This window comes from Cydia splendana, chromosome 14 (assembly GCF_910591565.1).
Source record: "Cydia splendana chromosome 14, ilCydSple1.2, whole genome shotgun sequence".
Lineage (NCBI taxonomy): Eukaryota > Metazoa > Arthropoda > Insecta > Lepidoptera > Tortricidae > Cydia > Cydia splendana.
In genome coordinates, this window is record NC_085973.1 from 6096938 (window position 1) to 6111556 (window position 14619).

The 14619-nt window shown below is 42.3% G+C and overlaps 2 protein-coding genes across 2 annotated transcripts; both read right to left on the reverse strand.

Moving 5' to 3' along the window:
* Positions 1-133: 133 nt before the first annotated feature.
* Positions 134-4922, reverse strand: LOC134797125 (brachyurin-like). The gene is made up of 5 exons (XM_063769363.1): positions 4677-4922; positions 3908-4181; positions 1936-2034; positions 999-1195; positions 134-269 (listed from the first exon to the last, which is right to left on the reverse strand). The coding sequence occupies exons 1-5, from the start codon at positions 4920-4922 to the stop codon at positions 162-164; spliced, it is 924 nt and encodes a 307-aa protein (XP_063625433.1). The 3' UTR covers positions 134-161.
* A 4401-nt stretch (positions 4923-9323) lies between these two features.
* On the reverse strand, positions 9324-12543 carry LOC134796869 (brachyurin-like). The gene is made up of 7 exons (XM_063769074.1): positions 12354-12543; positions 11665-11796; positions 10837-10990; positions 10491-10589; positions 10265-10401; positions 9641-9697; positions 9324-9496 (listed from the first exon to the last, which is right to left on the reverse strand). The coding sequence occupies exons 1-7, from the start codon at positions 12495-12497 to the stop codon at positions 9377-9379; spliced, it is 843 nt and encodes a 280-aa protein (XP_063625144.1). The 5' UTR covers positions 12498-12543; the 3' UTR covers positions 9324-9376.
* Positions 12544-14619: the final 2076 nt, after the last annotated feature.

A 14619-nucleotide genomic window follows, 5' to 3' on the forward strand; every position in this document is an offset into this window, starting at 1 on the left:
CCTTTATCCTTATCACTTATAGGTCTAGGTCTCTGGCTGACGTAGACAGCAGAATTACGTCGTTTTATCGAAATATTGCTTTCCTCATATAATGTAAGGCTGTAACGGCTGCGTCAACCGAAGACCAAGACCTTACAGAAGTCGTTCAAGTCGGGTCAGGTTTAATACAGATGGCTGACTATGAAGCTGTAGAAGCTGGTGACCCTGGCGAAGGCCGAGGGGTGGCCGAGCTGGCAACCGGACGCTGCTACGAACGAGCTGATGCCCACCTGGAATAATACCATTGTATTAGCCTAAATGATGTATTATGTCGACACACACACCATGTGATCAGATTAAAATCATATCACTATTGCAGCCCAGTGGCCCAGTGGTTATGGCTACGGCGGTTTTCGTAAGAATCACCGGTACTATTTCCGGAATAAGTACTTCATAATTTGCAATAAAATGCTAAGTTGTTGTTTTAAGAGCAACGGTAGAAGGCCTTCTTAAGTTCATGCCAGGGTTTTATTCATCTCTCATTCTGTCCTCAGAAACATTTGTACACTGCAACTCAGTCCAATAGACTTTGCATATCGCCACAGAATAACTAATAGTACTACCGTACAGAAAATTCACTCCTTCACAAAAGTCTGATTTAGTTATAAAATTATACCTATACTCGTCGCCTACAACAAAATTGAAACTTATAACCGCGCACGAACCGTGAATCTTCTTTGCGCGAGCGTCACGTGACACGACTATCGTGCGGTCGAGCGGCAGCCATACGCCTGCCCTGCCCGGGAGGTGCACCGGCCAACTGTACCTAAACTGCGTAGTGTAACCCCCCTGATATCGCTACCGCGGTCCGGGGAAACGCTAGTTCATTTGGCGGCTCCCATGCGAAAGCGTTGCGATGATGTTTTGAACTATCTAATCTATCTTCGTATTACAATACTTCCACACAAATATTACGACTAAATGCGAGCAACTTATGAAAAATGTCTACAGTAACTTACCAAAATATTCTGTCCGTTGGAGTTAATGACCAGCGGGCCACCGGAGTCCCCGCCGCAGATGCCGACGCCCCCGATACCGTTGGTGCAGAGGGTGCTGTCCAGAATCCAGTGACCGAAACTGACTTGGCACTGCGCCATCGAGATCACTTGCAGGGACACTTGGCTCACCACGCTGGCCGTCGATACGCCGGCTTGTACTACAATACGAGTTAACATCAATTAAATGTTTTGTTAATGCAAGAACTCAGTACAGAACCAAGTCCACGCCACAAATTAGGAAACTAATGACGATAGCTACTGAGGGCCTACCGCAAAGCACGTTCGACGTGTTGCCTCTCTGTCGCACCTGTAAATTCGTACGTAAGTGGGACAGGGAGGCAATACGTCGAACGTGGTTCGCGGTAGGCGCTCTGTTCTCTTTTTCTTCCTCGCGTTATCGCGGCATTTTGCCACGGCTCACGGGAGCCTGTACGGATATGATGGTTGTTCTTGTCTACGTGACAGCGTGATAAAACGGTGTCCGTCGCTTTCTATCCCGCGGTGTTAAAGAGTGACAGTTATTTTATCACGTCGATAAAACCATCCATAAGGCGCCTGCTGGGGTACGCTTGACAACTAATTCCATGATTTGACGTACCTAGCTAGCAGTTTTTACGAAACCGACGGCTTACGCGACCGACCTTCTAACCTAAATGGGAAACTAGGCCTTATTGGGATTAGTCCGGTTTCCTCACGATGTTTTCCTTCACCGAAAAGCAACTGCTTTGCTGACGATACCTAGCTCGTCGTGGTTAAAATGTGGACTTTCGTCGGACCAATTTTTCACACTTTTTGGCATATGTCTCAAACAACGAAAGTGTGAAAGCTCTGGAAATCCGTCAGGAAATTGATTTTTCTAGTTTCTACAGATCTAATTGATTCCTCCTGGCACACTCACAGTCACTGGTCTTGCCGTATCCAGAAGCAGTTGACCACAGACCCACAAATTGGTCCCACAGTTGGGTGGTGGATGGCAAGGCGACGGGCTGAACAATAACTGAAACAAAAATAGTTTCAATTTCAATAGTCATAGCAATATTATCTCGTCCCATCTTTTAGGTGCTAATGATCAATGATAAAATTGATAAATAACAAATTTAAGGTGCCGTAGGTTCAGAGAGAGGAGTTTTTGAAAAATCGTACCGCTTTATTTTTAGATCACAATACATACATCACTGGCTCAGTGACCCAAAGAGGATCTTGGCCTCCGACACAAGGAGCGACTCTGCCCTATTCTGCGCCACTTCGCGCCAGTTGGGTATTCCGAGGGCGGACAGGTCTTAGAGGTTAGAGGTTTTAGATCACAATACGGTTGCCAAAATCTTAATTAGAGTCTGTGCGGAAAAATAACAGCCGTGAAATGTATAGGTTTCCATACATTCTCTTGATGACTCTTATCTTTCCGCACAGACTAGAAATCTTGAGGATTTTTTCTAGTGACGTCATCGATTCGAATCCTGAATGACTTACGCGCGATAGAAAAAAAATGCGAACATAGGTGTCTAAAACGCACTTTAAAACAGTTATTTACGATACAAGTGCGGAAAAGAGGAAATTCCAAACGAGTGGCGATAAATTAAATTACCTATTCGCACGTGTATCGTACAACGTTTTACAGTACTACATATGGCCCTTTAAACTTTTGACATACGCACGAAAAGTGCTATTTTATATGTACTGTAAATGTATATTATACAATTTATGCACAATACCTAAAAATATGAAAATTGCTTCTAAAAATGCGCAATTTTATTAATGACTGAATTCATCGATTACTTACAACAAATTAAAATTGAAAAACATGATATCCGCGGTCCAGAGCACGTACATCCATCTCGCTCACGCTTACGCTCAGTGAGAGTGAGTGAGACAAGCACACGAACCTACGGGCCCTTAACTCTAAGATACCAGCCAAATGGACTCATGCCCTGACAGTTTCGTACCTACAAACAACTTTTATAATGTCATCCTTTGGGTACGGAACGGAACGATGTAATTTGCAAGAGCTCCATCAGGGTGCGTAGCCAACGTGCCAATCGTTAACGCTCCGTAGCGAACGAAACGCAACTGTCACTGTCGCACTAGTGAGGAAGAGTGATAGAGAGAGATGACTACGATACGCTACAGAGCGTTAACGATTGGCACGTTGGCTACGCGCCCAGGTAAGTTAAAACCTAACTAAGGAACCATTGCTGCTGTACGAGTATTAGAAAACTTCATCAAAAAAACTGCAACTTAAGCAGCCACCCATACATACATACATTTTAGACAGACACAATGCATTTTAATTTTTTTTATATAAATGAATACCTAGGTCAAGGTCATTCTATATCCATTAATTCGTGTGCACAAATATACACATACTTAAAGGATGACTCACGTTAGACCGGGCCGTGTCCGGGCCGGAGCTTCCGGCACTTACTTTTCTATGACATGACAGGTGATTAAGTGATGCTTTCCATAGAAAACGATGCGCCGGAAGCTCCGGCCCGGACACGGCCCGGTCTAATGTGAGTCAACCTTAAAGCTAAGAATCGAAGAGTTCGTAAGTTAAGAATAACTTACGAGTAAATGCACATACCGTCTCCGTTCTGCTGTTGCTGCTAGAGTCTGTGCGGAAAGAGAAAAGTCGTAGAATGTATTGGATCCCAATACATTTCACGACTCTTCTTTCAGACTCTAACAATAACGTTGTAAACCAAATTTTAAACACTTACTTTGTTACCAGTAGATACTTTTGTGGACATCTGTTGGCTATGTTTTCTGTTCACTACTTTTTGTATTGCTGTTGATGCCCAAATAAATAAAACAAACACTCGTATCCTTATCACCCGTAGACGGTTATGTAGGTAGGAATAACAATATCTTACCTGAGAAGGCTACATTAGTAGGCAAATAGATCATAGCAACATCATTGGCCAGCGTTGAGGGGTTCCACGACGGATGCGTGACGACCTGCGACGTGGAGACCCTAGTACCGCCGATGAACAGCCAATTGGAACCCAGGACCACCTCAAACTGCCAGGCCTGTCTGATACCGTCGTTCCAGCAGTGGGCCGCGGTTACCAACCGATTGGCGGAGAGCAGTGAGGAACCGCAGGCAGATTGACCAGCGACATTGACGAGGCTGATGACGAGACCTGCCTAGAAAAATAAATCATTTTTAGGGTTCCGTAACCGAAGGGTATAAACGGGACCCTATTACTAAGACTCCTCTGTCCGTCTATCTGTCTGTCACCAGGCTGTATCTCATGAACCGTGATAGCTAGACGGTTGAAATTTTCACAGATGATGTAATTCTGTTGACGCTGATAACAACAAATACTAAAAACAGATTAAAATAAATATTTAAGTGGGGCTCCCATGCAAGAAACGAGTTTTTTTTTTCGTTTGTTACTCATAAATGCAGCCCTAAGGTCGATGTCGCGGGTGATCAGAGCACTATGGCTTGACACAATACAATACAAACACTCTTTATTGCACACCTCAATAAAAAAAACAGTGCTCTACCTTCCTTCCCTGAGATTCTTATTGTATATTACTATTTTTTGCCATATTTGACGGTCAAGAGCAAAACAAAGGGGAGCCGAGTGACCATCACATCTAATCGTTATATTAATTAGTTAATTACCTACTCACCAAGTAAGGATGAGCACCGGTTGACGCAACAACTCCTCCCACGATGAGAGGGTTCACCTGCGCGTCATCACGGTTGGCGAAGTCCCGGTCATCTCGGTTGGCGAAGTACCGGTCTTCCGCTTCCTTGACCTTGGCCGCGTGGGGGATGCCCACAGCATCGTGGTACCCCAGGACTGGCTCCGCAGATGGCAGCACCGAGGCCGCCGCCGCCGCCACTATTACCAAACCGACCAACAGTGCCCGCATTCTTACTCAATGACAATCGGAATATGGTAAATCTTAAACAAGCTTTGATTTATATAACATTGTTATCGGCATTAACATGATGAATCGACCTAATCTTTTATTGAATGATTATCCCCAGAATTAATCAGATTTTTGATAACATGTCGGTATCTTTTATGCCTGCTGGATTAAATGGAAATTGGCTCTTCATTTGATTAATATTAGGTAAAATGGCAAAAACGGAACCCTTGTAGTTACTTTAATGTCCAATACATGTCATGAAACTGAAAGATTAATGCTTGCGCGATTTGAATGCGTATGATGCGCCATGTAGCGCAGTGGCGTGACTTCCATACAAGCCCAAAAGCCGGGCTTGCCCTAAGGCAACTAATTGCCTTACCGAAATTACGTAGTGATAAGATCAATACAGATTATTTTAAAATCGCGCGCCAAACGAATCCGTATTATTACATTCAAGCCACAGCCTCGAACCGCGGCACGAGCGTGTTGCAAAATTTTGCCGCGGCGTGGCGTCTCGTCCGCGCGAAAGAAATCAGGCGTAGGATGTGATGTTCTAGCTATCCTGCTCTCACTCGCACTCGTCGGCTTGCAACCGTGCTTGCTTTTTCGTCCCGCTCTGGGCACTATCAGCCTACAAAGCGCCAAAGAACGATGTAACTATTTGTTGGTATGTATAGCAATTTTATAAGGCGATTTAAGCCTGGCTTTTGTTTGGTGTGAAGTTAGCTACATATGTTCGCACGAGCGCGCGTTCGCGTTTACTTCAAGTGTATTATTATTTAGTCGAGTCGAGTCAGTTGTCGAGTCTAAAGTAACGAAAGTTTGTTTAAGTGAATTTGATTAAATAGTGGATGTGGATTTGTTCATTGTTGTGGCGTTTAGTTTATAAGTGTTAACAATGGATCAAGAAGTGGTTCCTTGTGACGGTTTGAAATGCGTCCACGTTTTAGTCAACCAAAACAAGGTAAAGTCTTTGACCTTTGTCGAAAAACGGGACATAATTTCCGCGGCAAAACCAACACCCGACTTGTGTATTTCTCAGTCAAGTCAGTCGCGTAAGAGAGATTTCTGTAGGGCCGTCTACAAAACTCATTGGATTGTTGGTTGTTCCCATACAAATAAGATGTATTGCTGGTGTTGCATATTTTTTCGAACGATATTAACGTTTGGAATACTTCTGGCTATAACGATTTAAATAATTTATCTGGAGCGATAAAGAGGCACATGAATTCCGGTAAACATATGTGTGCAGTGATTTCTTTTAGCAATTTTGGGAAACAAAGGATCGAGGCCTCTTTGTCGCGCCAATTATCAGAAGAAATATCAAAACATAGCATACGTGTTGACAACAATCGTAGTGTTTTTCAGAGGTTAGTCGATATTGTGTGCCATTTAGCACAGCAAGAACTTCCTTTTAGAGGACACGATGAGTCAAACACTTCATTAAATAGGGGCAATTTTTTGGAACTTGTATCGTTGCTATTAAAATATGACGGCGTTCTAGAAAAACCTCAGTGCGCTATGATTACCTCGCCTCGACACGCTAGCAGATGCATTTGAGTCCGAAGAGTGAAGATTGGACAGTTATTACGAAAACATATCTTTCGGCTTGCCCTACTCCAAAACCCTAGGCACGCCACTGATGTAGCGAGCAATTGGGTAAACTTTCCGTATTGGAAGTGGTATTATGTTACCAACCATTGGTAGGTACAGATACTACAGATTGTACCTATGCTTCGGCAGAGGCGAAATAGTACGAATGTCGTCTCGCTTCCCGGTGCTACTCGAAGAATTCTATAGGTGACAAAACTGCGGATGCGTGTCATGCGTGAAAAAACGAAACTGTAACCAACTGTAACTAAAAAGCATGGTCTAATAAAACATGGTCTTCCATTCCCAGAGTGACACGGGCCTACGTCACAATAACATTGCCACTTTATTTCAACATAACATGTTACATGGGTACAATTATACCTATGGTTAATAAGTTAAAATATTTCTTTATAATTTTATAATTTTCATTTATATGTATTTTAGCTTAAATTTTACAATAACACGTCATTTTTAATTACTCGTTAGCAATATCTTCCGATTCACGAAAGAAATTTCAGACTTTCGGGTAATTCTGTTTATACTACTGGCAACACAGGATAGCGCTGTGCACATTTGACAATTCGGATCTAGATAACTTCATGCCCTGACCGTCATCCTTGTCGAACGCGTGTTAATTGTTATTTCCTTCTCGCTCAGTGTCAGCAGTCGCAGTGTTTTCCAAACTTTTCACGTCGTAAGCTCGGTAATTAATGTGTAACTGTGAATTAGTTTTTTAAACGTTTGTCTTGTATAGATAAATAAAGTTTAATTTAATACATTAGATTTGTTTTATTTTACTATGTTTCTACATGAATAACTTAAAATTAATGCCGTTAAAATAATTTTCACCGTTGGTTAAAATTCTCCCACATTTCAAAGTTTGAGAACCTGTAAACAGCATGATGACGTAGGCGCGTGTCAGTTAGGTCATACGCGAATCTCGGAATGGAGTACCAGGCGGAGTATATTATTATACCATGCTGAAAAGTAACGTTTTCACTGTTATGTAAAAATGAAAATATTAGTTATCGTTTAAAAAAAATTGATTTGTGTATATTTATATTGTTATCATTCGTATTAACATAATGAGCTGATAGTGTCGCTTATTCAAATTATATTCAAATGAATTACTTACCTAATTGATATTCCGTATTTGACAATAACAAAACCGGGAGCCGGAACGTACCTACTGAAAGAGGTCGTACTAAGCCCGCCGTACTGGGCACGCTACTCGCCAACCTCATACCTACCTACTAATAAAGTCGGGCTACGAACGGGGCGCTCCAGAAACGGGCGCCAAAGGCCAAAAAGCGCCAAAACGCCAAAGGCGCCCTCGTACGAAGCGTACTGTTTGAGTTAATCTTTATGGGACATAATTTTGTACAAAGAAAGAAAGTGTTCCCATTATTGCATTCAAATTTTGGGTGTCAGTTTTGTGACGGTCCATACAAAGTATATGTGAAAATACGGCAAAAAACTGTATATTTTTTTGGGGCACAGAGGGGTACGCCATTTTTCACCCCGCTCTATAAATAAACAATGAATGAGAAATGAAAACTCACTAATTTAATAATGTTGGTACCTAAAAGCACGGTTCAATGTGGCTCTCAACTTCTGGTACCTAATACTTAATTAAAAAGTTCTGTCTGTCACCAGACGATCTGTAGGTACTTATAAATAAAGTTATGGCAAGCAGTGGTCAGAGGGCCACCAACATCGAAAAATCGAAAAACTTTACCTGCCTCTCTGTCGCTCGAATACGCAAGAGCGATAGATAGCGATGATTTTCGATGCTGGCGGTAGGTCCTCTGAAGTCTGATGCCCTAGGAAAGATGTAATAAGTAAGTACGCGATTGAATTGGGCTCGTTGGAATCGTCTCGATGATTAGTAGCTAGTCTGTATGTTGGTTGTTCTTTTCTTTTATTTTCCATTGAGTCATTTGAGTCATAGACTACGAGATAATAAATTGATTGATACCTCCTAGCTAATGAAAACAGCCACGTACCTATATCGACTAATTACAGATAAATAGATTTCAGAAATAGATTATCAGTTCATTAATAAATATTCGCGAAATGAACGTCAGAGGATTAAGGGAAGGAAAATCTTATCGTGTGAAGTAATTAAATCTTTATTTGTGCCGGTAATCGATAAAGAAACAGTTTAAAAGAATATGGTACTAATAACAGTTCTGTCAGTCGAGTGTGATGCTGGGTTTCTGCTGATATTATTTAAATATACAACAAGGGTTTGGTATATTTGCAACAACAAAGCAAGCAGTCGGTTTTTTACAAATCGAAAGATGTGTCGAGCTAATACAAAAATATTACTTTGCTAATCCACGAAAAGATTTAGATTACATGTAAACAATACGCCAATAAGTATAACGGGTTAGCACTGATTGACTAGCACGTTATCTTTTCGTGGATTAGCAAAGTAATATTTTTGAATTGATTAATATCGATTTCCGCAAAGTAACTCCTGATTCCATTCATTGGATGTGTCGAGTCCGCGGTAAATCAAGATCGCAGACGTAAGTTTAGAAAGTCACCCAAACGACAATGGCATTTATACACCAAAAAATCGTCGATTACAATTAACTTAGGTAGATAAAATACTGAAATAGCGACGATGGGAGCCATGGTGGCACATTGGTCACAAAACTGGTACGTAGGTCTCTTGAGTGGCGAACACGTCAGATGAGCTCGAACGGTTTTTTCGTTAATCTTTTGTACTACAACTTTCGGCTGGTGCATAATGTTATAGATGAATTATCACAGTAGAACTAAGATCGTCAGTAGGTATAAGGCTTGTTAGTACCGATGGCTAAGGGTAAAGTTTGTCTAGACTAGGCAGCATGTTATTCAAGTACGATGCCGGTATTGTCGCTGATCCATTGCAAGTAGCGTTGTACGCGCGTGAACACAGAGGGAAGTTCGTCGTTGCATCCACTCGCGTCCACGAACGATGCCACGCCGATCTGATAACAATAACGCTGCTGTTACATTAGAACGCTAAGTCAAAAAAATCTCAGATGCATGTCAAGCTGTTGAGACTTTTGGACATTCGTCTCATCTTTGCCATGACCATGTTCTTGCGAATACATATAAACAACATAACTTACCAGAATAACTTCCTCTGTGGCATTATACCATATCGTCAATGGACCACCATTGTCTCCCTGAAAATCAAGAATCACGTTTGAGTCTGATCTGTCATAACATCAGGAAAATCAATTGTTACGCCCGCAACACATATCGGTGTGGCGGGCAGCTTGTCGTAATACTGTATGTTGCAAATCGTGTCCGTCTTCACCACCATCAGCTTCTCTCGAAGCGTTGGTGATGTTTATGTTAGGTAGGTAAGGTACACGATTATTTACCTCCTAGTCAGGTTATATACCTACCTTGCATGTGCCGGCCGCCGTAGCGTGGAAGCCACACACCATGTTGGCCGGCAGCTGGTCGAAATACTGTATGTTGCAAATCGTGTCCGTCTTCACCACCATCAGCTTCTCTCGAAGCGTTGGTGATGTTTATGTTAAGTAGGTACACGATTATTTACCTCCTAGTCAGGTTATATACCTACATTGCATGTGCCGGCCGTAGCGTGGAAGCCACACACCATGTTGACGGGCAGCTGGTCGAAATACTGTATGTTGCACATCGTGTCCGTCATCACCGTCATCAGCTTCTCTCGAAGCGATGATGATTATATTACAAGATTACTTGTCAGGTTATATACCTACCTTGCATGTGCCGGCAGTAGCGTGGAAGCCACACACCATGTTGACGGGCAGCTGGTCGAAATACTGTATGTTGCACATCGTGTCCGTCATCACCGTCATCAGCTTCTCTCGAAGCGTTGGTGACACGAACTCCACACCTGTTAATTAGGATTTAAAATAATGAAGTTAGTTTACCTACTTATAACGTTATATTTAATAAGTAGGACTAGGAAAACGAGAATTTTACCTGGCGCCGCAATTCCCCACCCGGATGCCGTGGCTCCCGTCCCAGCGAAATTGAAGTTGGATATTCTCAGGTACGGAAGGCGAACTACATTGATGGTCTCTGAAATAACGAGAGGTCTCCATCTCATTGAAATGATTAGAAAAGACAGATACATAAATATAGGTATTCCTAGGTACTTGATACGATCAGTTCACCTGCAACTCCTGAGTTGCGTTGATGAATTCGCCAGATTGGGACGGTTTCGACTTCATGTTTGTCATAAGTCATAATGGAGGACCGCTCAACAATGAAAATGGTGTCGATGCGATTGCTGCTACTATAAATATCAGCTTGCATAATTGAATACCTGTAAGCTGCATGATGTTAGCGAGCCTCATGAGTGCGATGTCATTGGCAAAAGAGTCCGGGTCCCAGTCGGGGTGGACCCGCACCTCGTCCACGTTCACGATGCGACGCCCGTTCTCGTACCGGTCGTACAGCGAGTGTGCGCCCAGGATAGCCTGCAAAACCAAACATTAACAGAAAAAAATCGGCACTCCGAACTGTATAAGTAGGTATTGTAAAATAGTAATAAACGGCATTGGTTATGGTAGCAGCAGTGCGCGACCGTCAGCACCCATCACTCCGGGTGATCCAACCACTGCAAAGCCCCAACTCGTAACTCGTAATCACTCACAAGAGTACCTATTAGCGCATGACCACAACATGAAACACTGAATACCTGCACATTGTTGACCTGTTGCTCGTTGTGGTAGCAGCAGTGCGCGGCCGTCAGCACCCACTCCGGGTGAGCCAACCACCACAGAGGCCCACCTCGTGTTCACTCACAAGAGTATAGAGCATCGCCACAACATGAAACATTGAATACCTGCACGTTGTCGACCTGTTGACCGTTGTGGTAGCAGCAGTGCACGGCCGTCCGCACCCACTCCATGTGAGCCAACCACCGCAGAGGCCCACCTCGTGTTCACTCACAAGAGTATAGAGCATCGCCACAACATGAAACATTGAATACCTGCACGTTGTCGACCTGCTGACTGTTGTGGTAGCAGCAGTGCGCGGCCGTCAGCACCCACTCCGGGTGGGCCAACCACTGCAGAGCCCCACCTCGTGTACACTCACACGAGTGACACGAGTATTAAAGAGCATGGCCACGTCATTAAACATTGAATACCTGCACGTTGTCGACCTGTTGCCCGTTGTGGTAGCAGCAGTGCGCGGCCGTCAGCACCCACTCCGGGTGGACGAGCGAACCGCCACAGAACCCCACTTCGCCCGTGGTTCCCACTCGCGAGTACAGGGCGACCTAAAATGAGGTTATAAACCCACGGATTAAAATGGTCCCAACAGTCGTGGAACCAAACAAAAAAAAGTTTATCGATATTAAACTTTCGTGATTGCGACTAAAAATTCAAGTGAGTGAAACCGTTGTCGTCTAAACAGTACAAGAGTTTGTTTGTTTCTTTGTAGGTACCTATTTGGCATAGGTAATCTAAAGACAGCAACTGCGTTAAGTATTGTCGATTTATCCTCTCTCTAAGTAGGTAGGTATGTTTGTGCGTATTTAGATATCACCTTTTACCTAACCTATAACACCTAATACTCCGCACCCTCGTTGAGCTCTGGCAACCTTACTCACCGGCAGGAACATAATACTACCTTCTCTTGAATTCTCATTGATTGAAACAAGATTATTAGATAGTGTTACTAGGTATCTAGGAATACTTACCTACATATATATTTCTGAGTGCTCAATGGAGTACTTTGGTTCCAGACAAAGTAGGTAAACGAACTACTGATTCTAAATAATCAAACAATAAGTACTGATAATCTAAAAAGATTTTACAAAAAAGCCAATCTTACCTGAAAAGGCCTAGAATTCTGTTCCGTGATGTCCCCTCCAATGATCCTCGCCTGTTGGCTCGCGATTTTGCACGACTCATTATTGCACAGCTGCCAGGCATACAGCGTAATAGGTAAAGTTAACAACAGTAGTTGTTTCAACATTGCCGCTACTGTTTTATATTCTCTAACTGTTGAAAGTCACTTCTATTTCAAAACTTTATTTATAATAATATAATATAGAAATAAGCGACCATTTATTTTTGGCAAAGATAATTCTCTAACACATATTCAAAAGGTTCTAATAATTGGTCAAACTTCAGAAAATGTGTTGTATTTTTTACACACAGGCAAATTGTATACTGTATATTCTAACACGGTCTATCTGTATAAAACTGATGGTAAGAGCCCAGTTTATCCCATTGGCATTATCTGTCTTTATCAGTGATTGGAATCATCGGAGAAATGTAAGATATAGGCGATAAGACTTCTTCAAATATTTAACTACGTCCTGGTTCTCATCATGATTTAGTGGTACGATAAGTAAATAAGTACATTACGAGTAGAATATTAGTGTATCGTAGCAAAAATGCTTTTCCGCTATCTGGGGCCGATTGCATAACAAACTACAACTAATATTACAAGCGGAACTCCTTTTCTAATTTCACTTATTAAATAAGGAGTTCCGCTTGTAATATTAGTTGTAGTTTGTTATGCAATCGGCCCCTGGTTTTTTGATGCGACCAGCGGCGATAAGCTAGTAGCGATTTTTTTTTCGATCGGACAAAAGATGTAGGCGTAGATTATAATTGCAAGTAACTTTGGTTGTTCAGACTTCTGACTAGAACTTTTCTAAGACGAAAACACTCTGCAAAGAAAATAATCGCTTCTCGTCGCCGGTCATCTAACTAAACTATGCATGTGAAAGATAATAAAACAAGAACATTTTATTTGAAAACATTATTTATTATATTTTCATCAAAAAAGTAAAATATTTAAAATAAAATAATGACGTAAACATAGGTACTCATGCAATAGTGTGTAATATTGTGGCAGTATCGTTTGGCGGCGCCGCCGGGGTGGCGGGTTTCTTGTTCGAGCCCGTCCTGTCTCCAGAAGAGACGGTCAGGGTGGGACTGGCCAGGCGGGGCGGTGAAGACCGCAACCCCGGCGGCGCACGCGGCGACCACACTCAGTAGCTCCCGCATTCATCCACACCTCTATACATTACAATGACAAAACTGAACTAAAAATGTGTGATCGTAACATCTAGGGAAGGTGATTCAGATACGATTAACGATTTGTGAGACTGGCAGTAAAAATAATTAAAATTAAATTTATATAAAGACACGGTAGTCCATAGAAGCACTTAGCGAACAAGCATACTTACAGGTCCGATCGAGGCGGGTCTGCGGGCTGCCGAGCCGAGCCTAACCTCTAGCTAGCTACTAAATGCCTCTTAACTATGAAGAATCTAATAAGAAATTTCTGATATAATATTTAGGTACCGAAAAATGTGGCATTACGTTTATTGACCGGCAGCGACGCAGTACCGCGGTAGAAGACACTTTATATTGGAAATTTTATACTAGTAAAATTACGTAGCTTACGTTACGGGTGTCGTACGGGGTGCTATCGACCCCGTACGGGCCCGGTCACTGGGGGAGTAGTGTAAATGCGATTACGATCCGATTCTCTAGCTAACTTCATATCAAATGCGATATTCAAATTCCGTCGAATGGTATTTGATTGGTCAATATTATAATTTCTAATAGAACATCTCAGTTTGAGTTAGTAGGGGATTACTGAACGACATACATTTCTAGTTCAACCGAATTTACATACACTATGTCCATTTTACATATATCGTATAAATAATCAATATAATTATATATTTCTCAATCTGAAATTTAAACACTAAAGTTATTTCACCATAAATAGCGTCGCATTTAGAATTTTATAATTAAATATGTATAATTTATAGTCGTCTTCAAGTACAACAATTACAAGTCGGGGAGGGTCGTTTCGGATATAAATCTAGTGATCTTCACTCGGTCGGCGACCGCGGCACCGAGCGATAATAAATACGATACAGACGAAGGCAAACGATCCAAACACTCAATCACCGAACAGTCTTAAATAACGTTTTGTACGCAACGAAATATTAAACTTAATAACATTGCCGCCGGTGACTATTTCGTCATCAGCAAAGCTTACAGCAGCAAGCGTCGTGTGAGAAACGTGCGGCTTCGGACGCTCTCAGGCGAATACGAGCGCGCTCGGGCGA